Here is a 19,466-nt window from a genome sequence, read left to right as displayed (position 1 = left end):
TCCCAACCCACTATTGATTTCTCATTCCAAACAGCTTGAAAGTAACTCAAAAAGAAATGAGACCCTTCCCTAGGTAGTAGAAGCAGCTTATTAGCTGCTTCCATCAGGAGGCTCAATTTCATGTGGCGAAGTCCCTGAGGGGAGCTTCCCAAGAAATATGTAAAAGTAGGAAAGGCACATAGCTGGGGCTGAGGCTGCTAGACAACTCAGGGTTCAATGTGATCCTCATTTTACAACATACACTTCCATCTCCCTAACCAAGAAAGTCATGGTTTTACAGTACGTTTGTACCGTGCTATAAACTAGCTCTTCACAATACTCTGCAGCCTATGTTGCCTACAATGGAAAAAGCTCAAGAAATGTAGTGTTCCAACTTAGTTCAGAAGATGACCCTAAAACTTGCAGCCTAAGAAACATGTCTAACTGCCTTTACTTAAATGCTGACCCATCGAATCTTGCCCATAGTTCAGTGAGTGCTGTTTGTTGCAGGAAAGCAATTCTGAAGAACTCTGTGAGCAGGGGCAAGGACACACAAGTTGGCTGGCCATTCCTCAGAGTGATTCTTAGTTTTCATTCCTCACGGTGATTTTTCCCGGTTCCCCAAAAGCTTTGACAGTACAGCCTGTAACAGTCACGCACTGAAAGATGCTTTTCCTTGCCCACCCCCAGTCTGTGCTTTGAGCACGCTGGTTTCTTCCCTAGCCTTTGTCGATGTCCACTTTTCTGACATCCTCAGTGATCTGGAAATGAATCTGTCTACTCGCCCACAGACAGAGTAATACTAGAGTCAAAGGTCAGTACTGCCCATAACACGTATCATCACATCACTGCTCAATTAATATGCATCTTTAAATATCTAATGCTTTACATAAAGCACATGAGGATCAAGCAGTTAAAAAACCAGTTGGTTTTACTGATTTCTCAATACCATTAATGCTCCATCTCCCCGATAACAGCTGTCTGATTTTTCTAGATGCACTCAGTCTCAAGAGAGTTGCCACGTAGCCATCTTCTTACCTGTTTCCGGAAATCCTCTTTCGTAGTTTTGCGTACAGGTTGGGAGGGCACGTGTACGGGGCTTTGGGGCTGAGACTCCTCTGTAACCCCATACACTGACTGCAGGGAAGCAGTAAACAAACAGAAGAGATTATGGCCTTTTTCCCTGTTATGCAATGAGGAGAATTGCAGTATGCAAAACAGTAAGACAACAAGCCAACGATTTCCTACTGTTTATTTTCATGCAGGTCAACAATCATTCTGCCTGGAGCAAAACTGACAGATCTGACTGTGCTGCAGATGCCTGCACTTGGGACATCTGCAGGCATGCCAGCGGGATGCTTGGGGCTTCCTGCACAGCCTGCTTTCCAGCAAAACTCTCTCACCTGAGACCTTCCCATTATGTGTGAGGTGGCTGCTCTGTGCTGCTGCAATCTATAGGTCTGTTTCACAGTAAGTAGAAAAAGATTTATCTTAAATATTAAGATGCAGATGATAATTTTCAGGAGCTCTGAGGGCTGCACCTGCCAATATTTGTAGGATGAACCCTGGGAATGATCACTGTGGTGAAATGAATGAAGAAAGGACTAGAACTCAATCACAGGACATTTTCTTCCATTTGGTTGAATTTCTTGTCATAAAAAAACCTACACATTTTAGAAAAAGCTTAACCAAGTGTCTACAGGTAACCTACAGATTGAGTCGTAGCCATTTGTTTTCTGGACAGAGACTTGCACTGAAAGTAATACCAAGTATCCCATCACTCAGTACTTCTGCTTTTTATTTAATGTTCAAAAGAGACGTGAATAGCTCTTCTGCAATTTAACTACCAGGAATCTGGTGACACCTAATTATAGATTCCTAATCTGGTGTCACCTCTAGAACCAATACATACCTAGAAGCTAAGACTTGCTGGAAGTCAAAGGCACAAAAGCTGTTAATGATCAAGCCTTTGAAATGATTAAGACAGGTAAACAGCTCTGAAAAACCTGTGCCCAAATAATTTCTGAAAAATAGTACCTAGACACTTTTGCCAATCGATTTTAGTTTTACGGGAGTGCAAAGCCAGCAGACATTTGGGGCACAGAGTTTCTTATAACCTTCTCAGCTTTGCCAGTCACTCCGTCTGTACCTCTCAGTTGGTAAAACTGCAATAGTAAATTCACCAATTAGATCAAAAATGAACTGACACTTGCAAACCACTTTTTGTTTCTGTTATGGAAGTCTGATATACTATAGGTGTTAAGTGTGATTTACATGAAAAATAAAGAAAACCAGAAACTCAAACTGACCTTTTTAACCTTCTGTGGGTTTTTCATACGACGACACTTTCTAATGTCCATTTCTGTGGTGTTTACGCAACCTGGCTGAAAAGAGATGGTTAAAAAAAGATGGTTATCATACTACTACTTCCTGTTTACAATCTACACGTTACCTTACCTTCCTAAAATATACAGTTAGATCTTGTCTGAAAGTCTTTCCTTAAGTTTGCATCCCATAAATTACGCTTGCTAAATAAGAGAGTGCAAATACCCAAAGCTGGCATCTCAGCATCAAATCCATTTGCTCATAACTTTGGCACTAAGAGGAAATACCTCAGCTAAGAGAAGAGCTTTTTCTAGGAAGCCTGTGCCAAACCGGGTAAGCTGCTTTTCTTTTCATATGCACAAAAAACATCTTCAAAACTTCACATTTATCGCATATTTCTAAGTCAATAGTTCCATGCATGCACAAACCTAAAATGTCTGAAATAATCTTGTGGCAACTTGTTTTGAATTGTAAGGAAAACCCATGTGGTGACTTTAAAGGCAATATCTTTGTGCAATTCATGGCACAGTGTTTACTAGCATTAAAACTTTCCTGTCAAAACCTGGAAAGCCTCATAATTTAAAAAGAGCTTTACCACAGGCCTGTGCACATCCCAGAATGCTCTCTCCTGGCTGTCCAAAATTTTCCTTTCTGTTTTATCCTTTTTCCTGTCGATTCTGAAAACAAAAGCATAAACATGAGTCACCACACAACTAATGTTTTCTTCCTTGTTATACTTCCTAGATGGTTTTTTTTTACCCAACAACAAAAAACATTTTTTGGTGTAGAAATGTCACACACTGTCTTGCAAGGCCATGTGTCATGAACAAAATACGTCACTGATGTTTACTCCAATATATGTCACGAAAAATTTTCCTATTAAAATGGAAAATTTAACCTTAGCATCTCTTTTTTTCTTTCTTTTTTATTTTTCCCCCCCCCATCTGGTGAGGAAAACGCCCTTTCCTGACACACTGTCCCCAGATCTGTAAGTTCACATTTGGCTTTGGCTCTGCCAACTCCACCTGGTCTGTACCTGTTGGCACCTCTTTACTCCGGGTGTAGGCCCACCTTGGGAGGCTCCGTTGCACCCAGTGGCACAACTGCTAAGATTTCAGACTCCTATGGGGCAGCTCTCTGAGGCATCACCCGCAGTGACAGCACAGGCAGCACTTGGGGCCACCTCGGGGATTCCAACAGCCTGGCTCTGCCTGTCCCGGTGCTGGCAGAGGGCAGGATGCCAGCACCAAGGGACAGGAGCCGAACTTGCCGCACGGCGCTGTGCAAGCCAGCACTCATCCAAAGACACGTGATGGGGTTGGCACAGGCCTAACTCGGTAATTTCAGCCCTGATGCAGCCAGTACATCGGCTCGCTCAAAGCGCACACATCAAAGGCCACTGGAGGTTGTTCAAAGCAGCTGTTCCCCTACCTCTCAGCAGCATCTAGCCATTCGCATCTGGTGCTTGGCTCTACACATGAGCACAGCAAATCACCACCGGCTTGCAAAACCCGCCTGCAGAGAGACTAGATGAGATGCGGGAGGAGGAACTGCCCTCGCCTCCAGAGCAGATTTGAGAAGCTGTGTTCCTGTGCTGCCTTCCTGCACAGCTGCCACCGGGCATAATGAAAGCAGCGAGGGCAAAAAAAAACACACCACACAATCTAGAATTTCTGACCCTCAGGTTCTCCCCCTCCTGTTTTTCTCTTGGAGAAGCAGTAATCCTCAGCTGAGTCTGTGCTAGAAATGTATCAAGGGGATAGGAAATGGGGGACAAACTGAAGTTTCTGAGCACCCCTTCCCACCCCACAAAGACCTCGAGTCCTCCACAGTTACCTGTCCCTCTCTGAATAAGCTGAGATGAGAAACCAGCTCCTCATGAGCTCTGTCCCCACAGAAAAGACAGCAGCCACCAGACAGCAGTCGCTGTACTGAGCTGAGTAGCAAGCACGGACACCCAGCCCAAAACCACTTCTGAGCAGCCTTCGTGCCTAACCAAAGAGGAAGGCGAAGCCTTCTGCCTGCATCACCCTGCAGAGCACACGTGAAGTGGAGACGCTCTTCAGAGGCTCCAAGAATTGTCTACGTGGGTGCTTTGTGCTAGACCCAGATTCTTGGCTTCTGTCCCCAAACTTACTGATAACTCAGTGTTCCGCATTTCAAAATATGATAAAGACACAACATATCTAGAGGCTCTGTGGCTGCAGTTTTGGAGCATGACAACAAGTTTCCCTCAGAAGGTGTTTTGCTTTGAAAATACTGTGTGGTCATTGATGTTCTCCTCACTTTGTGCTGTCCCTCATTTAGTGTGTACAACCTGAAGGTTGGTATACGAGTGGAAATCCTGTGTGCAGACAAAGATGTGGGAGCCAGAGCAGAACTTGATAACCAGAGAAAGGTTTCCAGGTGTTTTTGTTTTCTCTTTTAATTAATTTGCTGCCATGCGTTACACCATGAATTCCAACCCAACTTTTCTTCATGAAAAGATGAATAAGTAACGGTGACCATATTAAAAAAAAAACAAAACACACGGAATTTAAATGTCTTTTAGGTGATAATTTGTGCTGTAGACAGAATACAGAATTTTGTTTAGACTTAGATTTTATTTTTCCTCTTGGCAACAAACCTTTACGTAACTGAAAGTACAATTGCTATTGTAACTTCTAATTTTCTCTTCTAAACAGAAAGCTGGTATTCTGTTCAGAAAAAAAATCCCTTAATTACCTTGTTATTTTGAGGATAATTATCATGTGATTAAATAGTGCGTAATTACAAGATGATTAAGCAAAAAATTAATCAAAATTCCAATGAGTTAATCAAAGATAGAGACCAATCCCTCAGCCACACCCTCAAGAAATATTATTCCTTAACTTTTTAGCACCTGATGCTGAAAGTGCAAATTCTTTCTAGTGACACAGACTGTCAGTACTGGTGTTCTGATGTTCTCTTCTTCATCAACCTTTCAATTTTACTGGTGACAATTACATGAACAAAATGGACACGCAGGCTTTTAAGTAGACTAGTCTAGAAACCCTGGACCATACCCATTTTGCGGCACTAATGACAACGTGCTAAAAACATTGAACTGTTTTCAGAAAGATGTGAAAAAATGTGGATTTCAATTATATGTAGAAAGTGGGAAGAAAAGTATTACATATGAATAAGTTTCATGTAAGCGGCACTCGACTCTTTACACAGTTAGGAGCACAAGCTGCAGAGCAGAGAACAGACGTACAACTGAGCTGACTGGGGAATGGTATAAATGAGAAAACTAAATACAGTCTGCTGTACATACCACCTTTATAAAAGTACTTTTAAGTAATAGCATTTATGAACTTCGAAATGCTTAAGCACAGAGTTACACAGACAGATGACGAAGTTTTGTTCTTTCCATTTATCCGAAACAAAAATACTATACCAAAGTAGAAGCAGAATGTGCAAGTGAATCGCCCAACCTCACACAGACAACTCAGGCTCAGGAACTCCCGACCAACATTTCTACACACTGCTTAGCTGCAGTAAAGACAGTGGCAGAGAAGTTTTATCCTCACAGAGCCCCCCTCCCTGCCCAGCCCCAGATACTGGTGCAGATCTGCTCCAGGACTACTCACTTCACTTGGGCCTCAGCTTGCATGAAGATGAATTCCCACTTCCTTGCAAATGCTCTCTGAAGCCTTGCTAAGTTTTCCTGACAAAAGATGAAAATAGTAGAGAACAATTAATTCTGGTAATTATAGCAATTGCTTGAGAGCATAGTTAGCATGTTGGGAGTTTATTTTAATTTATTCTTTTTTTAAGCTGGAAAATTCAAGACATGGAAATCAGCATTGGTTTCAGGTGAATTATCCCATAGGCAAAGCAAGGTTTTGACACATCTTTTCAGTCTGCAGCCAAGAGAACCCTGTCAGGAGAAGTAATAGAATGTGATGAAGACAGCCCGAGCTCTATTAGTAAAATAATGATGGAGTTGTTCCCAAAAGATAGTACTGAGAAGATCTGCAAAGCTGACAACTTTCATTTCTGAGAGCAGATGGCTGCCACCTGCACGTTTTCTTCTCTTCCTACTTTCCCTTCCTCCCCCCTCTGCTCTCTTCAGGCTTTTGCTAAGGTGCAAAGCCCGAGCATCCCTCGCTCTGCTCAACCCTGGTCACTGCGGAGAGCACTGCGCAGCTGCACAGCACTCAAGTCTGGGAATTGCCAGGATGATTCACAAAAGGAAATGGCTTGTTTGTCTCCACAATGAAAACAGCTAACTGTAGGGACCAGATCCAGATGCAGCCTTTCTCTGCATCTGAAATAAGAGCTCTGGTCTAGATCCATTATGGAGAGCATCATGATCTGCACATTTGGAGATGGATGTGACATTCTCACAGCTCAAGGTCAAACTCAGGACATGGCAGAATTTCAGGCACAAATGGCACCCCAAAGTCAAATATCCACAACTGCTTGGAGAAAGAGGCCTACGAGACCATTAACCTGACTCTCTTAACCATTACAGCTGGTTCAACTGTTCCAAATTTTCCTTGAAAATGAACACTGTTAGTTCTACTGCTGTTCTTGTTATGTCTATTCTCTTTGCTTCAAGAAAATGCTTAAGCACAAGCATTTCAATGCTAGGAGAATTCTCCCAGATTTCACTTTGAACTGTCATATAACACATAGCTTGACTCAGTTATCATCAAGTCCACTCAAGAGTTTCAGTCTTATACATGGGGGAAAGCAGTTAAGCAAATGTTTTACAGCTGCACTGAGCTGCGATGATTTCCTTTACTGTGAACTACTTGTAATATCTGCAAAAACAATTTTTTGTGGGTTTAATTTTTTTAATATTTTAAATCATGTTCACATGTGCCCTCTGGAGTAAACATGCTGAAGCCAATGAAACATCACCAAGTGAAACATTATTTGAATCATGCTCATGTTTGGCCAATTATAAACTAAGCTAAATGCAATCACGCAAGCTTAATCATATAATGAAGAACCCTGCTTTAGCACTATAAACTGGGGGTAGGTGCCTATGAGTGATTCAAGCAGAACCTCAAATGAGATGCTGTCCCAAGATGCTTTTTAGTGATTCTCTTTGGAAATGCCAGGTCAGTGCTGATGACTGCAGAGAAGCATCCTATGCTAAATCACCACAAAAATCATTAAACGTACGGAATTCCTTCCCATTCCCGTATGCCTATTTCTCTCACTTGTGCTCAGCTACATCTCCACTGCTGGGTCTGCTTCAGCTCTCATAATGACTAGGAAGAGTTGGTGCCGCACTTATCTGATTGTCTTTAATTAAGAGAGCAAACTTTGAATGCAGAAGCGATCTCTAATTGTGCAATGCAATATTCACAAGAAAAATGAGAGACTGCCAAGATCTAATTATTTGCCATCACTGGTGCATTGCTACTCTCAGAAGACAATGATGTGCAAAAGTACTTAGTCATAGCCTCACTGCATGTGTGTGGGAGTGTGTGCTGCTGAACAGCCTTTTTTTTTTTTTTTTTTTTGCTTTATGATAGATCTTTAGAGTACTTACAAGTTAATTGGTTGGCTGTGAGCAATTTTAATGGTTTTAATAATGAAATCAACAATATGCAGAAGGAAAAATTCAGCAAAATGAGGTATAAATGCATATGGACTATTATATTCATTCCTTTATGTCTGTACTTTGAGATTAGAACTCATGGGAAGTCTGGATACATTAGACAAGTGCCAATTTTTGCATGCTCTTCACTGGAAGGACCAAATGGTGTATATACGTATCTGTGTGTACAGAAGACCTAAAATTGTAAAAGGCGTGGAAGAAATAAGAAGTCTACTCTAGGAAAAAAAAAAACAACTTGCAACATATGCAATACAAATGCATTCATCGTAACAAACATGAACACACAAGTCCACTAGAACCAGTTTTGTACACAAAGACTCCACTGAAACACTCCACACTGGAAATTCAAGTGTTACACCACTGAACTAGAAAGCAAGAAAAAGGCTGTATGATAGAAAGAAAGTTCAGCTGGTCAGCATTACACTGCCAGCATGAAAAGAAACCCACTCCAACCCTACCCCTCCTGCCTCCATTTTCCTATTCCTATAGACCCAAACCCTGCACTATCTGAAGCTGAATTTGGGGATTTTTTTTTTTTTTTTTTTATAATAACTTCATAACAGAAAACACGCCCTGAATAGGCCTGGTTCATTATTCTTACATAGTGCACTGAAAACACAGTCCAGGCTTACTACCTGAAGACTTTCCCTTTAAGGTCTGCGACTGTATGCTACGGGTCATTAGCAATTTAATTACTTAGTAATGCACATGAAAATCCACCATTTTGTGTGTTGGTATCTGCAATATAAACCAGGACCCGTTAACTGGAAACAGGAGGCCTATGTAAGCTTGTGTGTTATTTGCTGCAGTCTTGGAGGGCTGGCTACAACAGCAGATGCTTTAACTGGAGATGCTGCAAAGCCAGTGACGTTCCCCATTCACCTGCCTGATGTTGTCTCCAGATCAACCTTCACACAATTCTGACAACTTAAATAAATAATAATAATAAAAAAAAAGACACAGGAAAGGCTGACCGCAAAGCATAAAACTGCACGATTCAGTTGGCAAACAAAGCCCTCCCCCTGTACCCCCGCACTTCAAACTCTAGCAGCAGTGTACCTACGGCTTCATAATCCGCCAGCTCCAGCCTGGCTTTGTTCTGCATGGTCCGTTTGCAGAGATAGATGGCTAAATGGAGAAACAGAACGGAAAACAATTACAGACAGATTATAAGTACAAGATCTTAAAAAAATAAAACAATAATAATATTGGTCCACGTATTGTTCCTTCTCATCAGAAGGCAACACGAACCAAGGAGCGAGAGGGCTGAATACTCAGCTGACATTATATACTAGCAATCTCAGAGGCCTTAAACATCTGGGATATCTCATTTAAAAGTGCTGAGAGTAGATGCCAGGACCTAACGAGACATCTGAGAAAGGCACAATTACTTCTGGGGCTGGTAAAAGATTTAGTGTTAGCAACCTGCTCTTTTCAGCACTTTAGGAATACGCCTGCCAAAGTGAGCAGCCTTGCAGCATAGCTCTGCATTTCTTTTCCCCTAAAATAAATAAATAAATAAATAATAAAAAATATTCAGGATATTGAAATGAAAACAGAAATACGGGCTAGATCTTAAAGGTACCATGTGACATTCTTTCATCTGCTCCATCCACATGTTCTGTAAATTTCAAACTGTTAAGAAAAGCCCTCTCCCTTTTCACCATAAGCAGACGCTGCCAAAACTGATGTGGTTTGGGATCCCAAGGGTCAAGAGGAGCCCAGTGCACGATTACAAACCAGTCCCAGGCTGCCTCCTGGACAGCCTCGGCTGGATGGCCAGCTCAGCTCAGTTCTGCTATGGGCTGAAACAAGGTCCCCAGCACACCATGAGTACACGGGCAGATCTGAATTGCATAACAGAGGTCCAGTACTCTCATTATGGGATGGATCTGGAAGTAAACTGTACAGCTGCCTTGTGTTTTGGCCCTCTCTCTCATGTTGCTGTGGCAGGTACAAATCATGTCGTGTACCAAATGGTGAGGTGTACCAAACTGGACTGGGGCAGAATGCAAAGCATCCTCTACAGAAAACGACAATAAATCTTGTTCAGAAAACTTCAGCTTTGAAAACCATGGAGTTTTGATTTGCTGATAAAAGCAATTTTCTGACACCTCCATGCATGTTTTTCATGGGATAGCACCTCCTCTATTTAAAACATGAGAAAAATGGTGCTTTGGTGTAATTCTGCTCTATGCTATTCCTATAATTTTAACATTCATATAATGAGCCTACATTAAACATGGTAACCAGAATGGAGCAGGTCACGTATATTTATTTTCATACTTCTCAAGAACAACTTCACTTGTAAGCCGTTTACACCACCAAATAAATTGAGAGCCAGTCATCTCGCAGTACTTCCTCATGTGAGGCAGTGACCTGCCGTTAGCAAGTTCATTCCTGTCCTGTGAGCAGATCCATGCAAATAAAAAAAGTAGGAAGAGCTGCTGGGATTTCAGCTTTACTTGGGCCTACTGCTAGTTTGGGATTATTTCCTGGGAAGACTCCATCTGCACAGACCCCTGACATGCAAAGGCTGATTATAAGCATATGTTAGAGATTTGTGGGATAGATGAAAATCTGTCACTACAGGGCTCAGAGAGCAGTTGCATCTTGTCCAGCTGTGGGTCAGCTCATACAGGGCTTGATTTTGAGGAGTATTGTTCCATCCAATGCCTTTGCAGCACAATAACCTGACAGTGAAACCCAGTTTCTTATCAGACACTACGGGAAAAAACAGAACTCCCGTCTTAAAATTGTTATTCTGATATTTACAGAAAATGTGTTTAGTGCAGTTCAGACACATATATGGTGACTGCTTGTAAAATCTGGAAATTATTTTGCACATAATGAACAGCAACACATTTTCTCCTAAGCAGTTGCCTCACTGGGATAAACACATAAGTCTGTATTAGCTTCCCTGCAGATGAGGACTGCAAATGAACTATCATATGACAGACACCATTGCAAGCTACTTCCCCACCCCAGCAAATGATTTCCAGAATCCATAATGGTGAGTAATTATTGCCTGGGAAAGAAAAAATTATTATTCAGGGAGGAGTTATAAACTGATCTTAGATTATGAGATATTTCAGAAGAGGCATTTCCAGAAGCTCCTGCTTTATGAGCACGCACATGGATTCACTTCCTCTTCCAATGCCACACCAGGATGCACCAATTGATTTTATCATTTAGCTGTGAAAGAAGTGTAGTTCTGGAAGAGACAGCAATATTGCACGGAGACAGCTAAAGATAACAATACTGACATATTTTCTTTATGTATTATCACTGTCTGCAGGCATTCACATGTTTAATACCCCATGCTGCAGTTTATTAGCTCATAAACCACGCTCAGTCTTCTCTTTTTACCAGCTATCAGCTGGTAATCTTAAAAAAAATAGGAGGAATAAGTCTGATGTCATATATCACGGAAGCTTAACTATGGGTTGTCATCAGTTATATACTGGCTTATTGATCAGCCAGATGAGTGCCCAAATGAGGTAACTTTTTATTGATCAACATATCAAATTCAGCTACAGATCAAAGTATATTCTCCCACAAAAGCAATACTGATATTATTTAAGATTCCCGAGGAGCAATATTCTGCTTGCCATAAATCTTGCTGAAACGAACAGAGCTATTGGAGAATGAAGGCAACAGTACGTAACAACCTGGCCCCACTGAACTCATAGGCTAAAGGACATTTTTTTTCCCCAATCTCAAACTTTGTGTACCAACTTTCTGCAATGAAATAATTATAGCCTCACCATAATCTGTGTTTTCTGGTTCCCAGCAGTTTGAAGGCCAAAAGTACGGTGCCTAAGAAACAACATATGCATGTTCATAATTTAAGAGATGAAAAACAAATCAGACGCAGAAAAACATTTTGAATACAAACAGAAGAAACACAAAGTCTAAGGCCCAGTCTCTGCTCTAAGGGGAAACACTGCTACAGGTCTGAGGAAAAGTGAGGATGCTTTTCCGGAAAGGTATCATCACCAACATTCCTCACTGAAGGCAGAGACTCTGTAATACTGATTGAGGATGTCCACCCTGATGACATTTTAGACAGTCTTGCTATCTTATCTGAATATGGACCTCTTACTCTCTATCCCCAGAACCTCCTCTTTCCCCAGAAATTCACAGTCACCCTGAACCTTTTTCTTTTTTTTAGGACCATGAGAAAAAAACAACTTTGTGGCCTTTTATATACATCACACACCACTTGTTTTTTTTGGAGCAGCTACCAGTGTGGTTGACAGCCAACAAAACAATTTACTTTTAAAATAAATCAGATGGCAGAGCTCAAAACTCTTCTGATTACAGTTGTTTTGAAAGCAGAAATCCTGCTGAGTTTACTGGTTTTGTTTTCTGTCCAGGTCTCCATATTGCAGTTGCTACAATTAATTACAAGATTACATGTAGCTGCATTTCAATTTTGACACAAATGAAAAATAATGTGACCACATAAATTACAGAACAGTGTTTTGCATTACTGATGCAATTCCACAAAAGAGCACAGGACATCACATGTATACAAAGACGATTTCTTGCACCAAGGCACAGCGAGAAAACGCGGAGGGATGCAGCAATACACAGTTCAATGTTCCTCACTGATATATATATTCCCTGAACTTCACAACATGACAACTGTTAAAGGATGGACTGATGTTGATGTAGAAAGCAGCAGCAGTGGAATAATGGAAAAGAAAAATGATTTTATCAGGTTATTTCTGCAGAAAGCTGCTGAGGAGAACTGTTGCAGGAAACGACAACAGGCAAGCAGTAAGCAAAATTGCAAGAAAAGATAAGGGAAGAAAAAAGAAAAGTCAATAAGCAGTCAAGACTACTTGATGGCATTGTTTACAGGGGCTTAAAATAAGAAAAATAAATTAAATGATACTCTGCTTTTGAAATCTGGCTTTTGAGAGCTGCACGGGACAGCTTGATAACTTAACTTCCTATGGCATCTCTCTTAAAATGAACAAAAATACAACTAAATAGGCAATCAGCAGTGTCCCTGCTTCTGCCAAGTCTTGCACGATAGGAGGAGTAGGACTTTGTGAAAAGCAAGGGAACTGTCATGAAAAATCTTAGTCTGAGTGACACCAGGTAACCAGAAGGTGCAGAGAGATAAGGGGAGGTCTGCGATTTCCTGTGTTGTTTTTTTTTTTGTTGTTTGTTTTTCCCTGTGCTGTTGGTCTTACATGATAATAAAACCACATTAGCAGTAGGTCTGAGAGCCTGAGCAGCAGATGCAAAGATGAGAACAAGATTTTCAAATAAAAGCTAAAAAAAACAACAAACAAATAAGCAACACCAACAACAAATGAAAAGGAGGAATGGTAGAGTGAATAGAAGTAAGGTCACAGGAAAGATAAGGGAGCTGACAGAGATCATGTAACAGAAAAACAAATTCAACCAGCAAGATTAGACAGTAGGTTTGAACTTACTGCTTCTTTTAAAGTTACCCAATCTGTCTAAAATAAGTTGTGGCAGCACAAGCTTTTGGTTATTGAGGAACTTGACAGCAGCAGATTTTGGAAACGGCATTGAACTCAAGCACAGGATGCTTTAAAAATTGGAGGCATCCAATCTGGGGGCACAGACACTACGGGATAAAGGTGTCTCAGCTAAGGTGACTGACAAGGTCACACATCCTCTGTAAAAGATCTGAAGCCTGAAGTTTGCCCCCTCCCACCTCAATCTGTTACCAGGAGAGGATAAAAACATGAATGTTCTGCTCTACTAGAGCTCCGATGTCCCACTCCAAAGTTTGCCCTTGCCCACTTTGGACAGAAGGGTGGCTACGCAGTTCTGCAGTAGCCAGCAGACAGCAGAAAGGGCCACAAGGAAGGCTGAGGGCTCACCAACCTGAAAACGATAGAACGTCCCATCATCTTTCAGGGTAAGGACGTGGTCTGAGATTGGAAAGACGTAACCCTGTGCAGCAATAAGACTTCCCAAGTGTATTGCTTCCCCTATGAATGAGAAGGAAAAGAGAGAAAAGAGCAGCGATACCTCAGGATGATGTACAACATGCAATCCTCTGCTTTCAGCAGCAGGTCTGGTGATGACTTGCATATGACCTCATGCTCACAAGCCACGTTGTACCCGTGCTGCATCCTTACACCTTCCAGTGGAATCACGCAAAGCAGGAGAGCAGAAAGCAGCCTTACAATACAGATGAAACATTACTCAAACATTTAACCTGCTGTTTTTGTGTATACAAAATGTCTCGCACCAATTCAGCTCTAGAATCTGAATTTCACTTCAAAGCAGATTATCCACCACAGGTGACAGCTGACAAGAAGCCTGCTCCATCAGTGAACCCCACTTGCTTCTGCCAAATTAGAGGAACATCTGCAGCACCAGATCATTATTCAGCATCTTTGTTCATAAAGAGAAATCCTAACGCTGCAGCACTGCCATTTGTTAGAAGAAGCGGTGCTGAGGTAAGAGGTGCTAGCATATGTTAGCTCTGCCAAGGCAACCCTCACCACCGCAGAGGTACCTCTGCACAGATTTTCAACTGATGTCAACTGTCAAAAGCTGCACCTACTTTCTCAGAGTTGCAAAATACACATCAGATGATCATGTGTGCCCAGGCAGATAATAAATCTATTGTTGGCAGCTAAAGTGCAGGTTTGGGATTTGACTGGATTCACGAGAAGGGATGTGTGGAGAGGGTTGCTCCATGTGAGACAACGCTGCCTCTATTTCAGGTTTTACATGGTGACAGCAGAAACAGACTGCGAGATAAGTTGTTGATTTTTAGTCTTTCCAGGAAAGAAAAAGAAACTTCTGGACCTGCAGAAATCATTTCTTTCGTTCTCCAATAGTTCTCAGCTGTGCAGAGGTGATTGTTTTTTCTGAAGTGTGAACTATTTGGACTGCACCCATGCACTGATCACAGTTTATGGCTCATTATTCATGTATCTATCTGACACAATACATCAGCAGCCACCATCTGATCCCGTGCTAGTGCCCATGTCATCCTTGACCAGCATGCCCTGTTAGTCGTGGCTACCTTTCTCCACACCACAGAATCCTGTCGCTGTTTACGTGGTTAACCACACACATCTACCAACTTCCTTTCCAGGTCTGGGAACAGCCTTAGAATAAATCAGACTTTCTTAGCTAGCAGCAGTTTCACAGACAGGCTAGGACTCCTACAAAGCGCTTTCTCTGTGTTGTAGAACAAGGTATTAGACTTAATTAAGTTGTTGATTCTTATCTGTTTTCCTCCTCCTTTTCTTCAAATGCTTAAATCCATCTTGTTGTTCTGGTATATACACTCTGCAGCAAAATAGTACCCACTGTCCTACAGCACACACACAATACAGATTAAGGGTCTGTTTGTCCCCAGCTGTAGTCACCTTACCTGGATCTTCGATGCTGAGGTTCTTCATAAGCCACTGTACAATATCAGCACCTGTAACAACAAAACAAAAAGGAAATATAAAAAGAAAAGAAAGTGCTGAACACCAAGACCAAAAGGTTTCTGAGAGCCCTAGAGAGAGATAACATTGAGATGAGATACAAAAGAACTGACATAATTTTTTTCCATTTTCCTTTTTAGCTCTACTGAGATTTCAAAATGTCCTTCCAGTGCCACACTGTAATTATATATTTATTGATAGGTACTAAGCCCAAGTACTCCCGTGTGCAATTGCAGACTTGCTATACCTTAAGTCAAATATTACTCTAATGGTTCCATGTAACCTCTTCTTTCCCAGTAGCTTCTGTCACCTCAGCATACAGGGAACTGTTTCTGAAAGCACTGCCCAGCAAGGGGACAAAGGAGCAGTTACTGTCACCTTGCACCTTTAATGTCAGGGGCAATCATCTGTACGTCTAGAACTGAGTTATCAGTCAAAAAAAAAAAAACAAATAAAAAAACAAAGACACAGTGAAAAGTCTAGCACATGTCAAAGACAAGTGCTAGAAAGTGGGACTAAGTGTGTCTGAAACCAAGCTAGTGCTGAGTTGGCACTCACTAGCGATCCCACCAGCAGCATGGTGGCCAGGAGCAGAGAAAAAGATCTTTAGATTCCATTTTTTCTTTTTTTTAAATTAGGTTTTCAGGGGTCATCAAGTAGTAACAAAACTTGTTATGATCTTATAAACAGTGGTTTAGGATCCCTCTGTATGAACAGTCAGTGCTTAGCACACTGAGCGTGGATAAGAAATATCCATATGGTCATGAGGACACAGAGCACATACGAACATTGGACTGATCTTAGAGCTGTTTTCCACAGGTTGGAGCCACCTAGGAGTGCTGTGTTGTGGCTGGGCTGGTGGTAAATCTCTCTTGATATCGTCTTCTTCTTCTGGCACTAAGGAACTCGGATGACCCGCAACCATTCACACGGCAGAACCCCAACAGAGCCCATTTGAACTAATTTACAGCCTCACAGACCTCAAGAGTCCTAGCTGACCACTGTTTAGCTCATTTTCTCACACCCTGCATAAACAATAGATAGCCAAGAAATCAGCGATCCTTTCACTAAAGTAACATTACACAATTGAATAACAGAATACATTGGCTCTCACCCATAAAACGTTGTGCTTTAATGTCTGGTGCAATAAACCAGATTTGTAGTGAGCCCTGACTTGTCCACGGACATCATTCTACATGTTCAATACGTGGGACATTTTCTTGTTGTTTTGCTGGCAGATAAAAGCATGTTAGGCAGGGTTTGAGCCAGCCAGAGATGAACCACCCCTGGCCCAGATGTGCTTTCTAGAGCTGAGCCCAGCCCAGCTGGGTCACAGTGTCTGCCTCTGAAATATCATGTAGACATACTGTTACACTGGCTAAGCAGCAAAGACTCAAGAAGAGTTGAGTAAAACTTTTACTGAGTAATAAATTTACTTAGGAAAAGAGTTCTGAGGGAGCCAAAACTACCTGCTAAATGAAAACATGTCCAGTGAATAGTCGGAGCTGAAAAATATATGGGGAAAATATTCAGTCAGTAACTGTTGCGTTTGACATGTTTATAAAACAGAAAATGTTATTAACAAAGAAGGATTTTCCCTTTTGCCTTTTATAACACAAAAATAGCCTAAAGACATAACAGACACTTGGGGCTACAAGAATATTTCAAGAAGACTCAAATTCAAGCACTTCTGTATTGCCAGGAACCAAACAAAAACTCACAATTGTTGTCTTGGTTCAAGGTAAACCAGAATCTTTCTTGTTCTCCCAGACTAAGAAGATCCACAATTTGTTCTGATTTTGGTCTCAGATCACAGGCTTGCAGTACTCTCTTAGTCATTTTATTCCCAAGTGATGTGACAGCTCAAATCTGAAAATCTCCTAGAGAAGTTCATTGTCTTGCTCAAGAGCAAGGGAGGTGAAGTGCGTTCTGACCAATCCCTTTCCAAATATACAGGAATACTTAATGCAGAATTAACTCTCCACAGTGTGATCATGACCCCAGCTCTACTTTTCTTTTGAGGAATTTGCATCAAACTAAAACACAATGCTGAAAGCAGATTCACCAGCCTTCCTTCCCCAGCTTGTTAAGGTTTAAAAAAAGAAAGGTTTAAAGTGGCGAACCGAAAACATCAGCTCAGCCAGAACTACTGCCATCAGTCACCGCAGCATATAGGCAACACTTGAGATCACGGATTTTAATTCCTCTCTGTTAAAAATATGAAGTCATTCCTGAGTGTTGCCAAGAGCCTGGAAGATTTTATAGCTGTTCTCCTGTTGTCCTGAGGCAGACAGATTATCTTTCTGCTGAGTTTGCTGAACCATTATTTATCACCTGCCAAGACTGATTACTCACCCTCGGGACAATGACAAGTCTTTCCTTCCTCTGTTAATTACTGTCATCATTAATAGCCATGTCACTAATTAATATTCAATCATAATGAAAACTCTTTGGTGACATCTCCCACAATACTTTCAATTTTTAGGGTTACCCTCACATTGGCTTTGCTTCTGCTTGTGGCTGTTCCTATCAGCACAACCTGGTTTTGCCCATCTACAAACTTTGTTTATGCCCTTTCTCAAACTAGAAAATTCAGAGTTAGCCTTCTAAGATGCCATGAAGATGTGAATGAATCCTGTACAAGACCTTCCTCTATCAGATCAAGACACAGACTCCTTATCTGTAAGTTTTCCAGAAAATTCATTCTTAATCTCTTCCATAGATTAGGCCCAACTGACAGTCCCCTTTTAATTCACCTTCCCCAAAAGATCTTCTCTGGCTGATTTTCAGATCCCACATTTCACAAGCGCTTTCAGAGGACACCCAAGGGTAACCCTTGATCCTGACACATCTCCACTAAACCCCAACGGGGCATTGGAGATCTTCTGAAAACAAATAGTTGGACACGTTTTCATAGTACAAAGTGTTGCTGGATCTAGGTAGAGGAATGGCTCACATGTTCTCTATGCTCCTCTCTACGTACCTACGCTTTCTCTGAGTCAGTATGCTCAGTTCAAGGATAGACAACAGCCTGGGAACATCTATTTCCTCCTCACCTATTATGAAATTTATCTCATTGCTTTAGGGTTTTCTTTAAAGCTGAGGTAGATGAGGTTGCTTAATGCCAACGGAATAGTTATATCCTCATGCTCAAACAGATTCACAATGACCATTTTTTTCCACCTACCTGGTTTAGAGACAGAGTAGCAGTTTTATACTGCTTGCTATTTTCTCCATTTTCTGTTCAGCCTCAGTGATCCCATAAGAGTAACCAGTGTTCTCACAAGGCCATTGCCTGTCAACATGACAAACGACTGGCCAGCCAAAGAAAGATAAATTAGAAAAAAGTTCACATGGTGTGAGGCCATTGGCAAGATGCAGTTAATGATGTGAGTCACCACCACTTTCCGTACTCAACCTAAGTTGTTCTAGCTCTGCCAGAAAATCCAGGGTTTACTCAGAAAACATAGAGCCATCCCTCTTCTACTCACTGTGTGAAACAGCCAAACACCTCCAGTGCTTTCTAAAGATCTGCTGCCTGGAGAGGAGACTGAGTCTCTGGGCAGAGGGGCCAGGACCAACAGCTTGGGAATGTCCCTAACAAAGTACACACACATTCATGTTGTATATGTCTGTTTAAAGAAATAAAAAAAATGCCAGAGGACTTCTAAGGCTTTAGCAAACGTGTATCTTTGCTTTTTTTTTGAGGCCCAACCGGACAACTGCATTTTTTTCTGAGTATCCTGAGGTGGCAGAGCTGGTAAGTTCTGTGGAGAGGAGCCCCACGGTGACCTGGCATGGACGGGATGCCACATGTCACCCAGACGTGGCATGAGGACTGGGGTGATTTGGGCCTCAGGATTGTTACACGGCCTCACAGCACACTGACAAATATTAGCAATGAACAAAGTGGGGTCTTACTACAAATTGAATAAACAGTGTCAGATCATGCTACAGAAGAGTTTGTCTCATATATACACCTCCGGAAGCAGGCGTAAGATTTCATGGTTATCTCCTGACTTTGTTTTGTCAGTGCTAGCGTAACCCTGATGCGCTCTTGACATATTTTAATGTTTTAGTAGTAGTAGTAGTATTTTTTAAAAAGGAGTATGAAAAAAAAT

At 41.6% G+C, this 19,466-nt stretch overlaps 1 protein-coding gene across 5 annotated transcripts in view; it reads right to left on the bottom strand.

The window, feature by feature from the left end:
- The window catches only part of RGS6 (regulator of G protein signaling 6), a gene marked incomplete at its 3' end in the record, with an annotated part of 94,491 nt that overhangs the window by 49,195 nt on the left and 25,830 nt on the right, over positions 1 to 19,466 (bottom strand). For all 5 annotated transcript variants that reach the window (XM_084287390.1, XM_084287391.1, XM_084287392.1 and 2 more), the window contains exons 2-9: positions 15,288 to 15,338; positions 13,778 to 13,884; positions 11,671 to 11,722; positions 8,967 to 9,031; positions 5,916 to 5,992; positions 2,900 to 2,981; positions 2,289 to 2,363; positions 1,018 to 1,116 (exon numbers count right to left, since the gene is read on the bottom strand). In XM_084287390.1, the coding sequence (XP_084143516.1) occupies positions 1,018 to 1,116; positions 2,289 to 2,363; positions 2,900 to 2,981; positions 5,916 to 5,992; positions 8,967 to 9,031; positions 11,671 to 11,722; positions 13,778 to 13,884; positions 15,288 to 15,338 (608 nt within the window). The remainder of the gene's footprint in view (positions 1 to 1,017; positions 1,117 to 2,288; positions 2,364 to 2,899; positions 2,982 to 5,915; positions 5,993 to 8,966; positions 9,032 to 11,670; positions 11,723 to 13,777; positions 13,885 to 15,287; positions 15,339 to 19,466) is intronic.

The sequence above is a fragment of the Netta rufina genome (genome assembly GCF_964035555.1).
Source record: "Netta rufina genome assembly, chromosome: 5".
Classification (NCBI taxonomy): domain Eukaryota; kingdom Metazoa; phylum Chordata; class Aves; order Anseriformes; family Anatidae; genus Netta; species Netta rufina.
The sequence above is the reverse complement of the archived record's forward strand: the minus strand, read 5'-3'. Positions and strand labels throughout refer to the sequence as shown.